General features: G+C 48.5%; 1 protein-coding gene across 1 annotated transcript; it reads right to left on the bottom strand.

Annotated features, from left to right (window-relative positions):
• Nucleotides 1-1,097: 1,097 nt before the first annotated feature.
• Nucleotides 1,098-18,703, bottom strand: SESN2 (sestrin 2). The gene is made up of 10 exons (XM_054571837.1): nt 18,242-18,703; nt 11,370-11,435; nt 9,121-9,318; nt 8,553-8,735; nt 8,230-8,442; nt 7,575-7,725; nt 6,941-7,059; nt 6,460-6,650; nt 3,520-3,664; nt 1,098-2,900 (listed from the first exon to the last, which is right to left on the bottom strand). Exons 1-10 carry the CDS (start codon nt 18,332-18,334, stop codon nt 2,814-2,816), a joined length of 1,446 nt encoding a protein of 481 aa, XP_054427812.1. The 5' UTR covers nt 18,335-18,703; the 3' UTR covers nt 1,098-2,813.
• Between the last annotated feature and the right edge of the window lie 1,915 nt (nt 18,704-20,618).

Here is a 20,618-nt window from a genome sequence, read left to right as displayed (position 1 = left end):
ACACCACTCCTTTCTCCCAGGGTTGTTGTGAAGAGCGGTTAAATTTGAAAACATCTGGCAACATTCAATAATGCTACTTGGAAAAGAAATGAAAGCATTTTGTGCCCATTTTCATGGGAGAGGAAATGAGGCACAGTGGACTCGACATCCCTCCGCATCCACCCGCCCCCTTGCCACTGGATAAGTGACTGAGTCTGGACCAGAATCCAGGTTTTGTATGCCAAGTCTGATTTACTCTTTCACATTCTCTTAAATGACTGTAGAAGGAAGAACAAGCCTATTAGGAACACTGCAAAAATGGAAGAGGGTAGAGGGAAAAGGGGACATGAAGTCAGGGGCAGCTTCTTGGAAGAGGCCTTTTTGTGCAGGAGAGGGCTTAGCTCTTAGTCACGAAGCGGTTTTTCTAAGCTAAAGGGAAGTTTGGTGCCCAGGGAAGTTTGGAAGCTTGACCACTGGCACTGGCATAGCATGGGGCAGGGGTGGGGTGGTCACATCTAACTCGTTAGGCCTGGTTCTATCTCCTTGGTGCTAGACAGGGAAGGATGAGGAGCAGATAAGCATAATGTGGTGGGGCAGGTACAGAGGGGGGTCTTCCAGAGATTCTCAAACAGCCTCCCTCTGCCACAGGCAGAGCCCAGTAGCGGAGAAAAACAGCAAGGCGAAATTCCCAGGCCTCAGGGTCAAGCGGACTCCAGGCGGAATCCGGGCTCCACCACTGACTAGCTCTGTGGTCTCAGCAATGGCACTTTACCTCTGAATTTCAATTCTTCCCAAGAGTTGGTACAGATTCAGAGAAATGGCTTCCAAGTACCCAGTCAAGGACAAGGCTTCGTGAGAAAAATAACTTGGCCATTATTTTTCCATAGAGCGTGACCTGCCACTAGTGGGTGAAAGGGCTCAATACCGAAGGTACAGAAGTAGTTTCAATGCCAGCCACTCCCAGTCTTGCAGTCACTGGGCACAAGTGCCCAGTAGGGTTGGGGCTAGCAGGTCAGGCCCGTGATGCAATCATGGCTTCCTGCTAACAGGTGAACCATGACCCTTAGGAAATGGAAAAACAACTCATTAACAAGAAGTACAAAACAAAACCTTGGTGAGCTTTTATTTCTCATCATACAGAACTGGTAGCAAAGCCAAAGACTTCTGTACTTGAACACTGAATACCCCTCCCCACCCACCTACAGGACATTTACAGAGTCATCATGTCCCCTCTAGAATCCAAACCCCAGGGTGGGGGGCCTCTTCCCTCCAGCCCAACTTCACTGCAGGGTGGACTTCGAGGCCTGCGGCGGTGCCAGTCACTTCCCCACGCCTGCATGGGTATGAAATGTGACACACTGACCAGGCTCCTCTCCTGCCCCACCCCAGGGAGGAGGATCAGAAGCAAGTGGCATCTTGGCCTTTTTTCAGTCACCTCCAAACTGGTCAGAGAGGAGTCACATACTGCCAGAAGAAGGGCAAGGGAAGTCATAATTCACAGCTTATTCGTTACAAAAAGTGCCTGGGATCAGTCCTTGGCTGCTTCTGCCTCCAAGCAATCCACCTAAAATTGAGGAGAGGGGACACAAACTGGATGGTCCTTGGAAGGTAGCCAGGAGACTGACTGGAGACTGACTGCAAGGGTGGGGGTCCCCAGGGGCCCTCAAAATCCTGCAAGATTTACAGTTCACTGCTTGGCAGGTTGGCTTGGGAAACCCAAGATATGGAACTTAGCCCCACCCCTCAGTCTGCAACTTCGGAAATAGAAGTCAAGGAGGTTTGGCAATGTCGCCATGGTCACCTGGCCAGTGGCAGGGTCCAAACAAGAACCATGGGGTCTCCCGCCTCTCCCACTGGGCCATGTGCCACCTAAAAAGGATCAAGTTTTTGGCAAATGTCTGCAGCAGAGCCACAGGAGACAGCAGGGTAGGGTGCCGGGCAGGTGCCGCTCTTGGGAAGAGCAGATTGCCTCGCCCTCCTCCCCCTCCTCGCAGCCACTGACTGTGGCCCTAGAGGTGAGCCCCTGAAGAGGTCTGAACTGCAACCATTAAGGACCAAAATACGGAGAATTTAGACTCTAATACTCCCTAGTCTTCAAAAGGCAAAGTGGCCAACAGAGCTACTCAAATTCCCTAATGATAATCTACTTTTTGATGTAGATTTGTACTAGGGCCTCACACCACCAGGGGTGGGAGAGAAGGGTAAAAAGGTAAAGGAGGTCAAAGAAAGTGAAGTAGGGTCGGGACGATCAAGAAACAAGGGGCCTCCAGACTGCCCGACAGGAACAGGTTTTTGGGGAGCTGGATGCACAGACCCGCTGTGACCCTGACTTTCACATTGATGGGTGAATGGCAGGTAAATGAAAGAGGAAATGAGGGAGGAGGAAAAGGAAAGCTGCTTGGAGTGTCAGTCCCTGGAGGTGTTTGCCTCTCTCCCTCGGGGGCCAGCCAGGGACCTTGCAGTCCAGGAAGGCCCTACTACTTGTGGTGTCAGGGACCCTCCCTGGGGTACACAGGCCAAAGTCAGCCCATTTTACTTCTTGTGCCCTTTGCCTCTGGGTTTAGGGGCAGGAGAAAGGGCACGGCCTCTGGGGATCCGCTAGTCCTCTTCCACATCCCAGGGGCAAAGCTGAGATCCCAGAAATCCTGTCCATTCCAGTGAGAAAACGGAGGGCGTGGCTTCAGGGCTGCACGTCACACAAAAGTCCACCCCCAGAGTGTGGGGAGTGGGTGTGGGACAGAAAGGGATCAGGTCTGTCTCCAGACACAGAAGTTCTTGCAGGGACGATGATGCCCCCAGGGTCAGCGGCTCCGGGCTCAGGTCTTGTGCAGGAGTCAGGTCATGTAGCGGGTGATGGCTCGGAGGGCGTAGAGCAGGGCGGCTTGCATGCGGGCCTCCAGGAGCAGCAAGTTCACGTGGACCTGGGGCACAGAGGAGAGCTTGTCGGTGACAGATGTCAGTTCTCACCATCCCTCCCACATGGCTCCAATCCCTGACCACTCACCGCGCCCTTCCCTTTCCTAAGGCTCTGAACAGCTGGGTGCAATGACTGCTGAGGAATTTCAACATTTGCCTCTATTGTGACTGATCTCCTTATCCCCCAAAGCTAAAAGTTAAGAGCTACCACTGAGTACCTGTTTGGGATTGGAGATTTACATTCGTTTTCTCATTTCACCCTCTCAGCAATCTTGAAATGCAGGTGGTATTTATTCCCAGTGTAAAGATAAAAAAGCTCAGGGAGGCAGAGTGACTTGCCCAAGGTCATACTGCTACTGAGTTATAGTGTTATGATTTCAACCCAGGTCCTCCTGGGTTGCCACTGAGGACCCCGTGGAGCACATTCCCATCTTATAGGTGAGTAAATGGAGTCTGAAATCACAAGTGCAGTAGGGCTTATACCCAGGACAATATGCCCAGGTATCCCACTAGCAGTGCAAACTCAGTCTGGGGTACCTCACCTGGTCCTGACCTCCTGGCCCCCTCCATTGGCCAGGCTCATCTAGTTTCACCCTGTCTGCCCCCCATAGGCCACACCCGTACCTTCTCTGAGTGGCGAAAGTGCCTCCAGAAGAGGCTGTACATTCTTCGGGTGGTCTTCTCTGGGTAGCAGGCTACTGTCTTGATATAGATCTTAAGGTTCCGCTCCAGGAGCTGGTTCACCTCCCCGTAGTCATAGTCGTCATACCTAGATGGAAAGGCCCCAATAGTGTCACTCAGCGCTGCCTCCCAGAACTAGCTCCTCTCCCCTAGTCCCACCCTATGAAAGGAGGAACAGAGAGTAGGGAGAAAAGGCAGAAAACTGCCTTTCCCTTCTCCACCGCCTCCCACGCACCGTTACCTCTGTCTTTCTCTCTCCTAAGCTCCAAGGGCCCTACTTCTGCCTCTGTAACTTGCTTCCTGAGCCTACGCAGCTCAGCTGGTTCACTTCTACTACCTCTGTAACTTTCTCTTATAACTTGGAAAAAAAGGAAGGAAGGGAGGGAGGGAGGGAGGGAGGAAAGGCAGAAGGGAGAAAGCAAATAAAAGTTTGGTTCCTCTTAGAAAAATAGCTGATGCCATATATCACAGGCCAAGAAATGCATAGAGAATAGCATGCTTCATTCGGTACCAACTATGTACCATGTGAACATATACTCATGGAATCCTCAACAACTGTTGTATACTAGTGTATACAAAACTACTGTATACAATATACTGTACTCATCAGTCTCATTTTACAGGTGAAACTGTGGTTGAGAGAAGTAATGTCACTTGCTCTATGTGACACAGCTGGGAACGGGATTCAAACCTAGCTCTGCCTGGCTCCAAGATCATGTTCATAACTCTACTGTAAAGGCCATGGAAGATGGGGTAGGTCAGTGTTAAGTATTTACCCTGGAGAAGGAAGAGGGAAAGGACAAAAAGGAGCTGGTACTCATTTTACAGATGAGCAAACTGAGGCTTGGAGAAGGCAATTAATTTGTTTGAAGTCAAAAAGTAAGTCAGTGACCAGTCTAGAAGCTACTTTGTCATTATCCTGTCCCGTGAGCCAGTGAGTCATCTCAAATCTGTAAGGATGGGGAAGACTGCTTGAAAACTGGAGGACAGATTCAGAAGACAAAAGTATAGGATCAAGAATCATGTTGGAGAATGGAGGAGCCTGGACCTGAGAGCTGGGCAGGATTTAGCCTGTACCAGTCCACCCTCGATCGCCCCTGGCTTAGAAACCTGCCAATGACCAGCAAGATGTTGGCCACTTAGGTACAGCTCAACCCACCAAGTGAAATCTGATTAATAGTAATACCTAGAAATACACATTTGTACCTTTTTAAAAATTGGGGGATTTTTTAAAAAATTGATTTTTAAAAGTTGTTCTTTTTCTTTCTCCCACATCTGAGTGTGTGTGAGACTACAGTGTGATATTTCATTTTAATTGATATTAGAGAAAGAGGAAGGGGGAGAGAAACATCGATTTGTTGTTCCACTTATTTATGCATTCATTGGTTGGTTCTTGTATGTGCCCTGCCCAGGGATCGAACCAGTGCCGAGATGACACTTTAACCAACTGGTAGACTTTCTTTTTTTTTAATACTTGGAATTAAAATGTTAAATGAAAAAAAGCAAGGAAAAAAAAATCACGTGTTCACTAAAATACACTCCTGTTTGATTAAGTAAAATAAATGAATTTATAGGCAAGAAAATCTTGTTTTCATAAACTTATATATGTTCTGATTATTTGTGTATGGAAAAAAGATAGGAAGGAAATACTTGACAATAGTAAGAGTGGGTGGTATCACAGATAGCTTTTTCTTCTTCTTTTTGTTATCTGTTTTCTAAATTTGCTAAATATCCAGGCTGTTTCTCTGTACAAACACTATATATATTTAAATGAATTTATTTAATATGAAAATTTATTTAAATGAAATAACCATAATAATTTCAACTACACAAGAAAAAAGCAATGGAGAAAAATGTCACATGATGCAGATGTGGTTATAGAGTAGTAGAATTTTGGAAAATGGTTCTTTCCTTAATTCTTTGAATTTCCCACAACGTTATCAGACTATGATTTTTTAAAAATAAAAACTAATAACAATTGTTCTCTGTATATCCTTAACAAGTGATCTCACAGCTAAGGTTTATCTATGAGGACTTAAGTATAAAACTAGTTAGGCAGTGCACATGGTATTTGTATAGTGAAAAATTACAAACTACATAAATATCCAGAAATAGGAAAATGGTTAAAAAATTACATCATATCCAAAACAGAACACCATGCAGTAGATTCAGCGGTAAAATAACATACAAGATCTATCTATACCAACAAGATTATTAATAAAAAAAAGCTATTGCAGAATATTTCAAGTATAATTCCATCAATTTAAAGAAAAAAGCTGTTCAAAAAAATCAGCAAATATTTAGATGAAGATGAAAGTGTCATTCATCATTCATCACATACTCTACAAAGACAACCATTAACTAATAACAATTTGGTGTACAGCCTTCCACACATTTTCTATGCATGCACACACTTTTATTTAAAGAAAAGAAAGAGGAAGATGATGATTCTGGATGGTAACCAGCTTTCTTTTCTCTCAATACATGTTGAACATTTTCCCAAGACACTATTAATAGACCATTATTGTAATTTTTAATAGCTGCATAGTATTTCACTGAATGGCTATATCATTATCTAAAGTACTCTACTGATAGGCATTTATGTTGTCCTTATTTATTATGAGAGAACTGCTTCTTTGAATGGAAATACAAGCATAACTCTCTCTCTCTGACATACAGTTATCTCTAGGGGGTAGGAATAAAGAGTTTCATTTATAAGGTTTGGACAGTGAGCACTTCTGTTATCTTTTACAATCAGAAAAGAAATAAATTTGCTTTGATAAACAGTGTAGGAAGAAAGGAAAAGAGAGAAAAGAAACAACTGTGAGTGCAGACAGGACTTGCAGTGCACGCACACCCCTGGATGAGGTGGCATGTACTTACCTGATGCCAAAGACGCAGTGGATGTAGTTCCAGATGGCCCTGCGGAGCATGGAGGTGTCCACTCCGCTGTGCATGGCCATGGTGTTATAGGTGAGGCCATAGGCCGCCTGGAACTTCTCATCTAGCAGCTGTCCGCCTTCAGGGTAGAGCCGCTGGATCAGTGAGTATCCATGGTCTTCCCAGGTATAATCCTGAGAAACATGAGAAGGGGTGAGTGAGTGGAATCCTTGGGACCCAGGAGAGAGCCCACCCTCTGGAGCACACCTCCCCACCCCAAAAATCTAACCTACTGCTTGGTCTGGGCCTGAGAAACCAAGAGGCATGCAGACGGGTCTCTTCATGATCCAGGGTCTCCCACCTCCCTCATGGAATCTTGAGGGAGAGAAGGTGCCCAACTCTAACCACTCAAACAACTGCCCCCCCCCGGCCCCGCCCTGCTGGTAAATCCAGAGCAATGCCATGATTAGTGGGGAGAGCCCACCTGGGCACGGAAGGTGGGGGGTGCTTGAGCCCCTCGCCGGGTGAAGTCCTCGTATCCAAAAGTGGGGTCTTCTACAAAGCACAGCATGTCTGGGTGTGGAGAGGGCTCCAGAATGTCAGCTGCGGACATCAGAAAGAGGTCACAGTGAGGCCAAGGCATGGAGCACAGAGAGCCCTCCGCTCCTGGCTGATCATCAGTAGGGGGTCAGGCAGTGCAGAGCAGAGGCCAGAGAACGGCCCTTGCGCTACAGTGAGGGGAACCAGGACTCCAGATGGAGCCAGGCCTAGGGGAGGGGGTGAGCCAGGCCCATGAACCTGGGGATGAGACTAAGTAATAGTATTAGCAATCTTAACAGTAGCAGCTATTTCCGAAGCCATTTACCCTGGGCCAAAGCTTTGCTTTTCTTGTTCCATTTCCCCCACACATCAATTTTTCACATGGGAAGAGACTAAGGCCCTGAGGCAGGAAGTGATTTATCAGTGATCACACTGCCAGAAAGGCTAATGGGCCAGATCCAAACCCAGGGCTGACCCCAAAATACAAGAGATGCAGTGCACGGAGGTGCCTTCTCCTCAGCAGAGACAGCAAAGGATGGGGGGCAGCCCCATGAACCTGGACATCTGTGACCCCGTACCTGAGGGGGTCACCAGCAGGCTCTCTGACTTCTCCAGCTCAAAGCGGCTCTCCATCTCCTCCTGGGACGCTCCCTCGTCCCGCAATAGGCTCTCCTGAAGCTGCCTCATGCGTTCCATCAAAGCCTCCACGTCTCGGGCGGCCTCGAAGCCCTGGAGGAGGGACTCAGTGGTGACCATCTACTCCTCCCTCGGCCGCCCCGGGAAACTCCACTCATCTTCCCCACACGCCAGGTCCCCCCGAATGGGCAGCTCACATGGTCTGTGCTCTCCAAAATGAAGTTTAAGAAGCAACAGAACAGATATGTCTTCCCTGAGCATCGACTATCCTCACAGGTAAGGGATTTTTAAAGTGTCTCTATTTTCGTATTAAAACAAAAAAGGCCACCTTATAGAATAAGAGGCAAACTTTATATTTTAAAAGTGCTACAATGAGGAGACTTTAAGTCTATGGAGCTGCATGTTGAGAAGCCATTCACATGGTTATTTTATTTAATCCTCAAAACCCACTATGAAGTAGTAGTCTTTATCTTCATTTAATAGATGAGGGAATGGAACTTCAAAGTCAAGTAACTTTCCTAAGTCTCCTCACTGTGAGACAGGATGGCAAGCTACTCCAGCTTCCTCTCCCACCTAAACCCCAGGCGGGCGACTTACCCCAGAATTGTTCAACGAGTCCCTGCTGGGGGGGCTGTTTTGCTCGCTGGGGGGTGAAGGTGCCTGGGGGGCAGAGCTGCTCTCCGGGTCCCCCTCAGGGAGGATGCCACAGCCAAACACGAAGGAGGCCAGTGAGTGACAGTGGGTGAGCAGGACCAGGGCCTGGATGAGCTCGGCCAGGGACCAGCTGTGCTCGCCTGTCTTCAGCAAGGCCTGGAGAGGAAAAAGGCCAGACTTGCTCAGCGCTTGCCCCCGGGGCTGCCTGCCAAGCCGCGGCTCAGCCCCTGCGCTTCCTCGGGGTCCTGCCTCTCTGCCCACTGCACCTGGATATGCTCCTTGGTGATAAGCCACGGCCGATGTGCCAGCAACTTGTTGACCTCATTGAGCTTGCGCAGCTTCTCGGGGGCCCGGTGGAGGCCGAGCAGCCATTCAGGGTCACCGCCCGTCTGCAGAAACTCGGCCATGTGGGAGCCCACCAGGTAGGAACACTGGTGGCGGGCGGCAGCCTGTGGAGGTAAGGTCACGAGCTTAAGTCACACTATTCTTTCTGCGCCCTGCTCAGGGTGACTGCCGCGTGGAGGGTGACATCACAGGCCTCGCTCTTGTGTGAGAGGCAGAAAATTTCGGTACTAACCCCAGCCCTGTCACTGGTTGGGTGTCCTATGTTGGGCAGGTCATCTATTCCTTTATGCCTCAGTTTCCTGAGCCATAGGGCAGCCACTAAAGATGCCTCTCTTCAAAATCGAAGAGTCTATGGTCAGATAGAGGTAGGGCTTTCCTCTTTCTCCTCCTATACAGAATCAGTTCGGCACGTCCCCAGCAAAGAGATCTATGGCCTGAGCCCCCCGCAGTGCGGCCACCTCTGTGCGAGTCAGGCTCAGACAGGCTCACCATGATGGCAATGTAGTGGCGCCAGGAGCTGGCCAAGGGCCCGTCTGTGTGCAGCAGCAGGTAGTGCAGGCGCCAGAATCTGATGAGGTATTCGGGGTGCAGGCCCATCACCACTGCCAGGTTGTCCACCCGCCCAGACGACATCAGTGCCTCCAGTCCCAGGTTCTGCTCGGGGCTCTCGGCTCCCTCCTGAAGGACCTGCCAAGCAAAGGTGAGAAGGTGGGTTCCCCTCCTGTCCTTCCCACCGAGAGACCAACATGTTCACCGCCGCGGGATGATAACGGCAAGAAACTGAAAACACTGACCATGTCCCAAAAAGGAATATGAGAGTAAAAGATATTTCATTAAGTGATTAAATACTTATTAGACTCCTAATATAAATACTCTGGTTTCTCTTCAGATCGTATAAATCTTTAGCTTTGTACTAATATAATAATAGCCAATACTTACATAAGGCTTATGATGTGCCAAGCACTGGTTGAGCACTTTATATGTATTTACTCCTCTAATTCTTACAACTAAGAAATAAGAATTCTATTTTCTCCATTTTTAGATAGAAAAATTCAGGCACAGAGATTAAAATCTAGCTTCTCCTGCCTTCATGGGACTTCTGTTCCAACACTGCAAATCCATACAGCCATGGGAAATAGGGGAAAAATAGTTTATACTTCCTAAGTGATTTCTCCATGCCAGGGCTGAGTGTGGAGCTTCCCCTGCATTATTTCATTGAATTTTCCCAATTATCTTGTGAGGTGAACACTACTTCTTTCACTGATAGACAAGGACATCATGGCCCAGAGATTTCATTCCTTTTTCAAGGTTACAGATCTAGTAAATGACAGAATCAGCATCCAAATCTAGATGGACCCCCAAGTTTACTTCTTTTCTTTTTAATTTTTAAAATTTGTTTATTGATTTTAGAGAGCGAGGAAGGGAAAGGGAGAAACATCGATTGGTTGCCTCCCATACAAACCTGGACCACGGATCGAACCTGCAGCCTTTTGTTGTACAGGTTTACACTCCAACCAACACTCCTATGAAAGAAACAGGATTTGGCTCTGGCCAGTGTGGCTCAGTTGGTTGGAGCATCGTTCCGTACACCAAAAGGTTGCAGGTTCGATTCCTGGTCAGGTTGTTGGTTTGATGCCCAGTCAGGTTCCTACGGGAAGCAACCAATGGATGTTTCTCTCTCTCCCTTCATCTCTCTCTAAAATCAATAAATACATCCTTGGGTGAGGATTAAAAAATATATGAATAAAAGGGGAGTAGTTATTTCTAAATGAAAAAATAAAATACAAGAACAATACCTGGGCTTAAAATTCTAGGCTACAGACTGGAATGATCAGCAGTGGTTGTTTACTTTCCATTTACAAAGAGTGGAGGGAACTGGGGGGCTTAAACATTTGTTAACAGCTCATTAACTATTTGGCCTACATATTTAGGAGAGAAAAGAGAACAGGGAAACAAAGTATCTGTCTTTGGTCATTGAGGGCTGAAGAAAAGGGAGGCAAATATTTTTAAAATTTCCCTGTGCCTGTACAGGCATCCCCACCCCCACACTGGAACGTCAGCTCTGGGATGGCAAGGATTTCTGTCTTGTTCTCTGTTGTATCCCCAGCGCCTAGAACAGTGCCTGACTCAGATCAAACATTCAATAGATAGCTATTAAATGAATGAATGACCTGCCTCAGTAAATGAAAGAGTTCTCTATTGTATTAGGTGAAAAAACAAAACAAAACAATAACCTCCCCCCAAAAACATGCTATAAACTATGACCTTGGTTCTGTGTGAAAAAAAAAGTCCAGGAAACAACAATTACCTTTGGGAGGGTGGGGGTGGGACTACAAGAGACTGCAGTTTTCTAAAACATTGGAAAATTTGTAAATAATGAACATATACTTTTGAAGTAAAAAACAAAACAAAACAAAAACTTTTTGTAATGTATGCACAGCCAAAGGTGAGAAGATAAACACAGATGGCTCTAACTTCTTGAGGAAAAGCAGGCCTTGTCCTGGGAATCAAAAGTTTGTTCATTACCTAGTGTGTCATTATCACTTTATCTCTTTGAGCCTGTTCCTTTCCAACAAAATGGGGTTGATTTGCCAGTGCTGTTTTGTGGATTGAATGAGTCAGGAACCTGAAGGGGTAGTTTCAAAACTGCTATTTCAAGAGATAGGAAAAGACCCTAACCCACCCATCTGTCCCTTCTTCCCAGAGACCAACAGGTCCCTAACCCCTTCCAAGCTTACCTCCTCCACTGGGATGAAGGCGCTGGGCCCACGGGGGCCTCCCCGGGCTCGCCTCTCCCTCTGCTCCTGGAAGGAAACACATCACGGTTAGTTGGAGGTAAAGGGGAGGTCTAAAAGGATAGCTCTCTCTCCAGTTTTCTCCTCCTACCTGAGGGGCCACACTGAGGTTTAAAACCCCCTTTCTGGTGCAGTCTGCAAGGAGGAGGGGGGTGGGGATAGATACCTGTTTGGTGGGTGGAGACAGGGTAAACAAGAGAGAGCGCGCACCCTACAGGCTTAGTTCTTCAGGAACTGGGCAGGGGACCAGGAAGCCCCAGTACTGGGGGAAGGGAAATATATAGCCACCATGCTGCGTATATCCAAGAGACCGCTTTCTTGGCAGCCATATACGAACCTCCCTCATTTACATCCTGAAACCAAGTTGCCAAGTACCCTACATTCCTATGTGGCAGCTCAGTCTCTCTCAAATTGTCATTTCTTCACCCCTCCTGCCATCGCCACCTCACAGACCACAGCTATCTCTTTGCTGGACTACCAACCACAGCCTCACGAGTGGTCTCCCTGCCCTATCCCATCCCTCCTCTACTAACTCAACAAAACAAATGAATAAATAACCCCTGCTCCACTTCTAGGACTAGGAGCAGATTAATTGAGTACATGACCCTGGTGGTTTCTAAAGACGGCAAACTTTCTGCAGCCAGAGCAAACTTTCTTTAAGGGCAAATCTGATCAGGTGGCTTAAAACCCTGCCTCTACCTCCCATAGCTTTTGAGATAAATTAGAGTTAGTCAGGTCCACTACCACCCTCCCACTAGTCACTCCTTTTACAGAGCTAACTGACAGTCTTCCAGGGTCTGGGAAACGTCTTTCAGACCCTCATCTGTGACCCCACAAGTCCCAGCGCTTTGCTTCTGAAAACAATGTCTTCTAATTGTCTGAATTAGGTCTCCTTACTACCAGATCAAATTTTGTGGAGAGTAGGGCCAGGCCATTCATACGAGCCCATGAATGAGGAACATAAAGAAAGCAGAGAGCCACCAAGGGAATCCAGGCAGGGCATACGCGGCTGACAGTGGCAGCTATACTCACGCGTATGTGTTGGAGCCTATTTGGAAACCACCAATTATATACTCACTAAGTCTGCTTCTACATCTAGAGGTGAGGTTCATGAAGGATGTTTTACATAGTTTTGAACACTGGGAAGGGGGTTCTCGGCATTGGCCTTAGAGTTTATCCAAGCAGTTATAGCCTCACTGGACAGAAATAATGTTTCCCTAACTCTCTCCCTCTCATTAAAATCCAGAATTATTACTAATAAACCCAGGTGTCCAGGAACTAAAGGTCATAAGTGACCCTTCACGCTCAGATAGCCAAAAGCTCCCCGAGGGAGGCAGAGGTCTGCTGCTCTGAAAGAGGACAAATAACAATGGGACCTGGATTTCCAGGGTGTGAATAACAGCTCTGCCACTAACTTGATGCGTGACTCTGAGAAGGCAGCCTAAACCCTCTGGGCCTCACCCCTGGACAAAGAAAGCAGTTGGGCTGATTGCTCAGGCCTCTTTCAGCCCACACTTCTAGGAGCTACCAGGCCAGGCTCCTCCAACGAGTCCAGCATAGAAACCACCACAAGCCCCAAGCACTCGCGTTTTAGCTTCCCTCCTCCCTCACCAAAGAGAAAAAGCCTAACAGCTCTGTGTGGGGAGATAAGAATTGCTGACTCCACAAAAAAGGCTCCCCCTCAGGGGATCTGAGGACAGAGAAAACCACAGCCAGGTGGGGTGGGGAAGGGCAGGGTGGAACTGGGATTTGGGGGTTGGGGGGACCAGGAAAGCCCACTAGGGTGCTAGAGGGGTATAGGAAACAGCCTTGGGTGTCCCTTCTCACTCTAAAATCTGTCTCATGCACTGTCAAGGGGAACCTGTTGGTCTTTAAGTGACAGGTCTGGATCCACCAACATGTTCAGCCCTGATGGTGATAACAGAGTACAGGAAAAGGTCGGAGCTCCTGACAACCACCGCCTGGGCTCAAAGGATATCGCCCCCACCATCTGCTACCTATGTGAGCCTCAGTTTCCTCGCCAAATAATGGGGCTAATAGTACCTACTTTCACTGGGTAGTCATAAGGATTTAATCAGATAATGCCCTTACCTCAGTACATCTATCACAGTAAGCACTTAATACAAGTCAGCTATCATTAATCTGAATGTTGTTTCAAACAATGGCTTCTCAACCCAAGCAGTCCTTCAGAATCCCTTTGAAAGCTTTTTAAAAATACCAATGCCAAGATCTCATCTCTAGCAATTCTAATTTAATTGGGTGAGCATAGCATAATTTATAGCCAGTGTGCATAAGGCATTGTGCTAAGGGCTTTCCAACTGGAACCAAAATTAATCTGTTCATTCAATAATGTTTTTGATGACCACATTTCAGGCAACAACAGTCCAGGGGTAAAAAGACAAAGTTTTGGCCTTCACAGAATTTACACTCTAATAGAGAAAGATGAATAAACAAATGATAAACAGGATTTCAAAACACAGATTATATAAAGAAAGTGGAATAGAGTAATGAGAGAGTTTACGATGGGATGCGGGCGTGTGCAATTCTGTGGTCTGAGTAAACAGGGAAAGCCACTGAGGAGGTAACTTTTGAGTTGCTATCTAAACATCTAAATGAGTTTATTAGGCAGCAGGGCCTATAAAGATGTAGTGGACCAGCATTCCAGCCAAAGAATAGAAACTGCGAAGCTTTGAAGACAAGACCAAGTAGATTCTTATCCAGAGCTCCGATGCCTTGAATGCTTCCCTAACCCTGACACCCAGAACTTCATGAGAAGCAGAGGAGGCACTGTCCCAATTCCAAGCAATGCCCCCTGGCAAATCAGCCCTCCCCTATTCCCTGGGATAAGAAGTCAATAATAATAATGGCAGGTAACAACCGTGATTAACACCAGTGAAGCATTTATTTCACATGCACTTTTAGGCAGGAGCTACTGCCAGAGTTCCTATTTTACGGAAGAGGAATAAGGATCAGAGAGATCAAGTCATTCCTGGTCACTGAGCCAGTAAGGAGGTAGCAGAGTTGGGATACAAACCAAGTATTCCTGTTCTCTGAACTTCTCAAGGTCTCAATAGCCCCGATGCTTTGCACCTGGGGTTCACTAGGGTTGAGAGGTTCCTTCGCCTGCCCAAACCCTAGGAAACCCACTGCCGCCAATCTCAGAGCCTGCCATGCTGTGTTGTTTCTTACGTTGAGGGTGTACCCTGGAACTAGTTCTCTATTGTAACCCCCAGTGTCTAGCACAGCACTGTCCAATAGGCCTTTCTGCAATGATGGAACAGTCTTTAACAAAGACAGTAGCCCCTAGCCATGGTGGCTGACCAGTTGAAATGTCACTAGTGCAACTAAAAAACTGAATTTTAATTTTTTAAAAAAATTATCAAAATTTTAACAGCCATCTGTGGCTTAAGGCTGCAGTATTGGAAAGTGCAGTTTCAGCACACCTGATAAAGGCAAGAGCCCACCCCCACTTCACAGATGAAAAAAACCATATAACTGAGGCGGCAGGAGACCTTTCCAAGGTAACACAGCCAGTACAGGCAAAGGGAAAGACCAATGGTGACAGTTCCTATAGTTCCAACTGAGGGGTCCCTTGGAGCAGCAGGAACACCATTCAGACAGCGCCCTGGGTGGCCACTCAACAGAGAGGGCTTCAGGCAAGGTGTAAAAAGAGGATAATCACCTGAGAGCCCAGTGCCTGGCTCCTCATTTAAGCACTTGCTAAATGTTAACTTTTGTATTAGCTCAGACACTTTTATACAATTTCCATCTAATCTTCATCAGTTTTGGGGTGGGGTGGGGGGTCTCTAGTTTGCACTAAAGAAGAGATTAAGGTTCCAAAGGTTAAGTACCAGATGACAAGTGGCCAGTCTTGAGATTTCAACTCAGCTTAGTCTAGCTTCCAAGGGTTCTGTCCCCCACCCACACCAGGCTCTTGGAATGGCTCCAGCTTTATTTCCTGGTATCCTACTCACAGCCTGCAACCCCCAGGACTCAGCTACAGACACCTACGAAGTCACTCTGGCAGCTGGGAAAGAGCAGAGACTGCCCCACACCCATCCTGTGGGCAGCTGTGGTCTGCCGCATTCAGATACCTGCCTGTGCTTACACCTGAGAGGGAGACATACCGCATGAGGCCTCTGACCAGCCTTGGGGCAGGGGCTTGTGAGTGGTGCCACAAACTCACCCTGTGCTGGGCACCAGGCTAAGTGCTTTACACACCTGAACTGGCTGATTTCTCGCAACCATGTGGAGGGAAAGAGGTCGTATTACCCCTTCTTCAGAGACAGCTTATTGAAGCTCTTTCTGAGCCCTGTTCCAAACAGGCACAGCTCAGATCTGACATCAAAGCCAGCAGAGTTCACAAGGGTCAGCTAAGCCAACAGGGGCAAATAGTTACAAGCACTTACTAGGTGCTAAGAACAGTGCTGGGATGTGACCTATAGATTGCTTCTAGTCCAGCAAGGGAGACAGACAAGAAATGCCTGATTATACAATTGTTACATTATAATTAGGATAAAAGCTCATACAAGGGAGAAGGGGGACTGGAGGAGGGTATGCAGGAGGGACCTATCTGGTGGGGGAGGAAAGGCTTCCCTGAGGAAATGTTTGAAGAAGTGATTCTAGACCCTAAAAGGACTGTGAAAACATACTACCAATACTAAAGTGTCTAAAGGCCTTGACCCCTTGAAGGGGTGTGTGTTGAAATGATAGGAATTGAAGGGACTGTACATGTGGATCTTCTCTTGGTCCTTGGGCTACCAGGCTTTGTAAGTTTGGCACCCTGCCATCTTCTAAGGAATCTACTTAAAGCAGACATCTTCCCAAGGTCCTCTTTTCTTGAGAGAGAATTTATAGAAAGGGTTCAGACATCACCTACTTTCCCCCCTGCAGACGCATCTTCCATCTAAAGGCCACTCCCTCACAGCTTGCCCAGACCACTTCCCAGGCACTGTCCCTGAGAGGAATGGACCAGCTCCCACCTCAGCAGGAGGGGCAGGCTCAGGCACACCCTGTAAGACACTCTGGGGCAAAGAGAAATGTGTGATGGTCACATCCTAACAAGAGCTGGCATGTTTGACACAGTTACTATGTTCCAGGCACTGTGCTTTGGCCTTTGCTTATGTTCTCAGTCAATTCTCCCAAATATCCCTCAGAGATACTACTATCAAAGCTCCATGGGAGGACGGTGCAGATCAGAGAAGTGATCACATCACTTGGCCAAGGTCACACAGCGAGTGAGTGGGAGGGCTAGTGCATAAACCTGGAGCTCTGCCCAGGTGCTCTTAATAAATAACATTACAGCAGGTCCTTAAATAACATCGTTTCATTCAACATTGTTTACATCAATTAGTCTATGGTAAGACTGATTTCCTTATGCATCGTTTTGCTTGAAGTCAAAGAACCTAAAGACAACGTTAAGTGAGGACTTAACTGTATTTCCACCCCCCACGCTCCCCCTCACCCCCAGAGAAGGAAACAGACTCGGAGCAGAGTGACTTGGTCAAAGTCACACAGCTGAGAATTGGCAGAAGCAGGTTTTGTTTCTCCCCGTGGTGCTCTTAAACCGTGGTGAAGGGTAAATAAGCTAATAGAAAACCCCGGACACAAACCATCCACTTCTGGATGTAGGACCTCCCCGGGAACCATACTGCTCAAAGGAATCCCAGCGATTTTCCCAGAGTCACCATTTAGGACCAGCCACTGCCTGACTCCCAGCCCCAGTTATACATTTGTGCCACTCTCCATGTCTGGAAACTAAAGAAACAAGTAAAACTCCCTGTACTGCCAAACTGATTTGGAAATCCTAGACACCCAGGCCAAAAACGGAGCTACTCGGTGAGGTTAGTGAAGGAAGCTTCTCCAAAGTCCCTCCTGGACCTCAATTTTGTCATCCTGTAAAATGGGACTATAGTATAGTTCGTATTTTGCTAGGTTAGTCCTGAGGACTCAGAGAAAAGGCAAAACCCGAGTCTGGCTTCTAGTAGGTGCTTTATAAATGATAAGATGTTAATTATCGATGAAGGTGGAGAGGGCGTGGGGGAAGGCGAATTGCCAGATTAGGCCCGGCGTTATTCCTAGCCTCACTGCAAAAGGAGTCCCTGCTAAACAAACTTCTGAGACCTCAGACCACTCAGAAGGGCACAGCATAAACTGCGCTTGGCTCTGGAGCGGTGGCCAGGATTTTCACCCTCTCCCCAGAGCTTTGGCCGCTGCCGCCGCCGCCTACCCGGCAGTCAACCAAGGCCCGGAAACACCCGCACCCCCTTCCCAATTCGGGGTGCAGACAGGGTAGGAGGACGAGGTCAACCTTCGTTGGCCAGTCCCAGGTGCCTCATTTCCCGCGCTGGGGGACTGGAGCGGGGACGTATCCTACCTAGAAAGAGTCGTCCGCCCGCCAGCCCCAGCCCAGAGGAAGGGAATCTGCGGAAGGGGGCGGAGAGGAGGAGTGGTTGGGCCGCTGCGGCCGGGATTTGCCTGGACTTGATGACTCTCTCCACCAGAGCCCAAACCTAAGGAAACCTCGAGAAGACTCTCCTCTCATTGGCCAGGAGTCCGAGGGAGCCCAGGAGGGCTCCACAGCCCTGGGGGGAGTGGGGGAGGGAAGGGGGCGGAGAGGGCCGAGGCTGCCAGTTGATGCAACCCCACTCCTGGTTTACGCGCTCCACTCTCCCTCCGCGATCCCGGGCGGGGTGGGGGTGGAGGTGGGGGTGGGGAGGGGGAGTGGCGGCTCACCGACTTAGCTCAGGCTAGCCCGAAGCTCGGACGCGGCTCGGGGTTCAACGTAAAAGTGGCGTGGCTTGGCCGCTGCTTACCTCTCCGGCTCCAGGGCCGCCGCCGCCGCCGCCCCGGGAGAACGGCAGGTAGCCCTTAAGCTCCGCGCGGCATTCGGAGTCCGCAACGATCATGGTGTGCGCCAGGACCCAGCCGCCGCTCGCCGACGACCAGTGCACCGGAGGCTGTTGTGGACGGACGCACGCAGGAAGCCGGGATTAGGGGCCGCTGGGGAGGTTCTAGAACCCTGGGCTATCTCCCAGGGTTCCAGAACGCTCCGAAAGCCCAGAATCCGGGAACGGCCGCTGCCTCGCTGGACTCTCCTCTCGTCCGGCTTCTGGAGCGGTGAATGGCCTCGGAAGCCTGGGTTCGGCCGCAGCGCACGGGTTTTCACGGCCCAGAGTGCCTCTGAAGTCCGCAGTGGCAAGGACTGCTCGCGGACCCAGCGCTCCTCAGCATCCCCGCCGTGGAACTGCCAGCGCTCGCCGGGGTCTGACACCAGCAGCAACGCTCAGCTCGCTGCGGTCCCCGGAGGAGGGCGGGGACACAAAAGCCCCAAGCTGCAGCCAATCAGATGTCTGTTTCCTGGGGAGGCGGAGCGACACCCCCTCAGGAGCTGGCGGTTTAGCCAATCCACGGCGAGAAGCGCCCGGGAACTCTGGGAGCTGTAGTCAGCCCGCGGCGAATGCTGCAAACTTTTGCAAAAGGATTTTGTCAGATTGTTGGCAATACCGGACGAGAGTGACAGCTCCGAGAGTCATTGCAGCTGCATGATGAAACGGGACTTCACCGGGCTGGGCCGGAGAGCCGGGTGTGAAATCCCTCCTAATTACGTTCTTTAGCTTTTCAGTTCCTGGAGGGACTGGTTAGGGTTAGAAGAGGTGATGCTAATTATAGAGGCAGACCGGGGCACAGCCCTCTTCCCCTGGCCTCTGGGAGGGCTCCACCTTAAAATGTATCAGACAGAGAGAATCCACCTCATTTGTAGAGTCTCTGGAAAAGCCTTCATCCATTGAAATACCCTTGGCAACTCCCAGTCTAACCTCAATCCCTATTGCGGCAGGCAGTTGTCCCCCTCTGCTCCCTTGGACCTCAGGCCTTTTTTCCATCCCTGCCACCCCTTTCTAGAAACTTTGTGACAAGTCAGTCTCCAGGGTCTTTTCTCAATTCTTTCTGGGGCCACTCCTTCTCTGACTCCTCTTTCTCCTCCCACCCCCAGGAACGTGGGCGTTACCCTAGTTTCTGTTTTTATACCTCATCTCTCCAGACATACCCTCCCTCCCTGATCTCATCCATTTCATGGCCTTCAACCCTTCCTTTGCGAGGAAGTCGCTTCCACCAGCTCCTCAGCACCGGTAAGCTGAATTCATCTTCTTCTGTCCCCTTCCCACAGATCCTCTTCCTTAACAGTTTTTCTTCAGATCTCCACTTTTTTTGATGTTGTTGTCTCCATTTTAAAGTCATTGTCAACTCTGGATAGAAAATCATGGCTTGAGTGCGGGTGGACTAAATGACCTCCAAGATTCCCTCTGAGACTTTCTGAGTCTAGGCTTACAATTCCAGAGGTGAACCTCTGACTTGGTCTCCTGCCACCTCCAAGAGAAGGAAATTAATCTCACCCTCTGCTGAGCTCCCAAGGTACTTGAGCTAGGTCTCCTTTATAACACCTACATCTTTCTACCTTGTATTGTAATTTTCTGTGTATATGGATTATCTGACGCTTTTGATTTATGAGCCCCTTTAACGGCAGGGTCCACATCTTGACATCTTTGTCCTCTGCCCTACGCCACCTAGCACTCTGTTCTGGCCTTCAAGACTTTCTTCCAGCAGTTCCCTCTGCAAATCTCTGCCCACTGAAATCCTACTTAGCATTCAATACCTTCATGCATGTTTGTGGCCTGAATGAAGGCTTCAAAATGCCACTTCCTACAGAAAACATTGCTTCTTCAGCTCAGCTGAAAGTCCTCTCACCCACTCCTCAACACATTGTTCCACCTCTTTGTACCACTGGTTTTCAAGTTGGTGCAGCCTTGTTATATCCACATCCCTTACTGCTTCCCTCTAATAAACAAACAATGGAATATGTTATTGACCACTTTTTTACCTTTATTGTATTTTTTTCCATTACCATTTAGTCCCCTTATACCCCTTTCCCCCAGCAATCACCACACTGTTGTCCACGTCCATTCGTCCTATTTCCTTTTGCTCAATCCCTCCACTCCGTAATCGCTCCCCCCTGACTATCTGTCAAAGGTAAGAAACTTGAGCTTACTTAGAAAGGTAGCCCTGGCTAGGTAGCTCAGTTGGTTAGAGCATCATCCTGATACACCAAGGCTGCAGGTTCAATCCCAGGTCAGGGCACATATAAGAATCAACCCTTGAATGGATAAATAAGTGGAACAACAAATTGATGTTTCT

Source organism: Pteronotus mesoamericanus, unplaced genomic scaffold (assembly GCF_021234165.1).
Source record: "Pteronotus mesoamericanus isolate MK-2021 breed Mesoamerican mustached bat unplaced genomic scaffold, CSHL_Meso_final contig_221, whole genome shotgun sequence".
Lineage (NCBI taxonomy): Eukaryota > Metazoa > Chordata > Mammalia > Chiroptera > Mormoopidae > Pteronotus > Pteronotus mesoamericanus.
The sequence above is the reverse complement of the archived record's forward strand: the minus strand, read 5'-3'. Positions and strand labels throughout refer to the sequence as shown.

Bases quoted from the DNA above. Each gene is read 5' to 3' on its own strand.
- SESN2 (XM_054571837.1), bottom strand. From the start codon at position 18,334: ATGATCGTTGCGGACTCCGAATGCCGCGCGGAGCTTAAGGGCTACCTG. The intron at 9,319-11,369 runs GTAAGCTTGGAA...TTTGCTTGGCAG, and splicing joins CCTTCATCCCAGTGGAGGAG to GTCCTTCAGGAGGGAGCCGA. The intron at 6,651-6,940 runs GTGGGCTCTCCC...CATGTTTCTCAG, and splicing joins CCCCCACCTTCCGTGCCCAG to GATTATACCTGGGAAGACCA.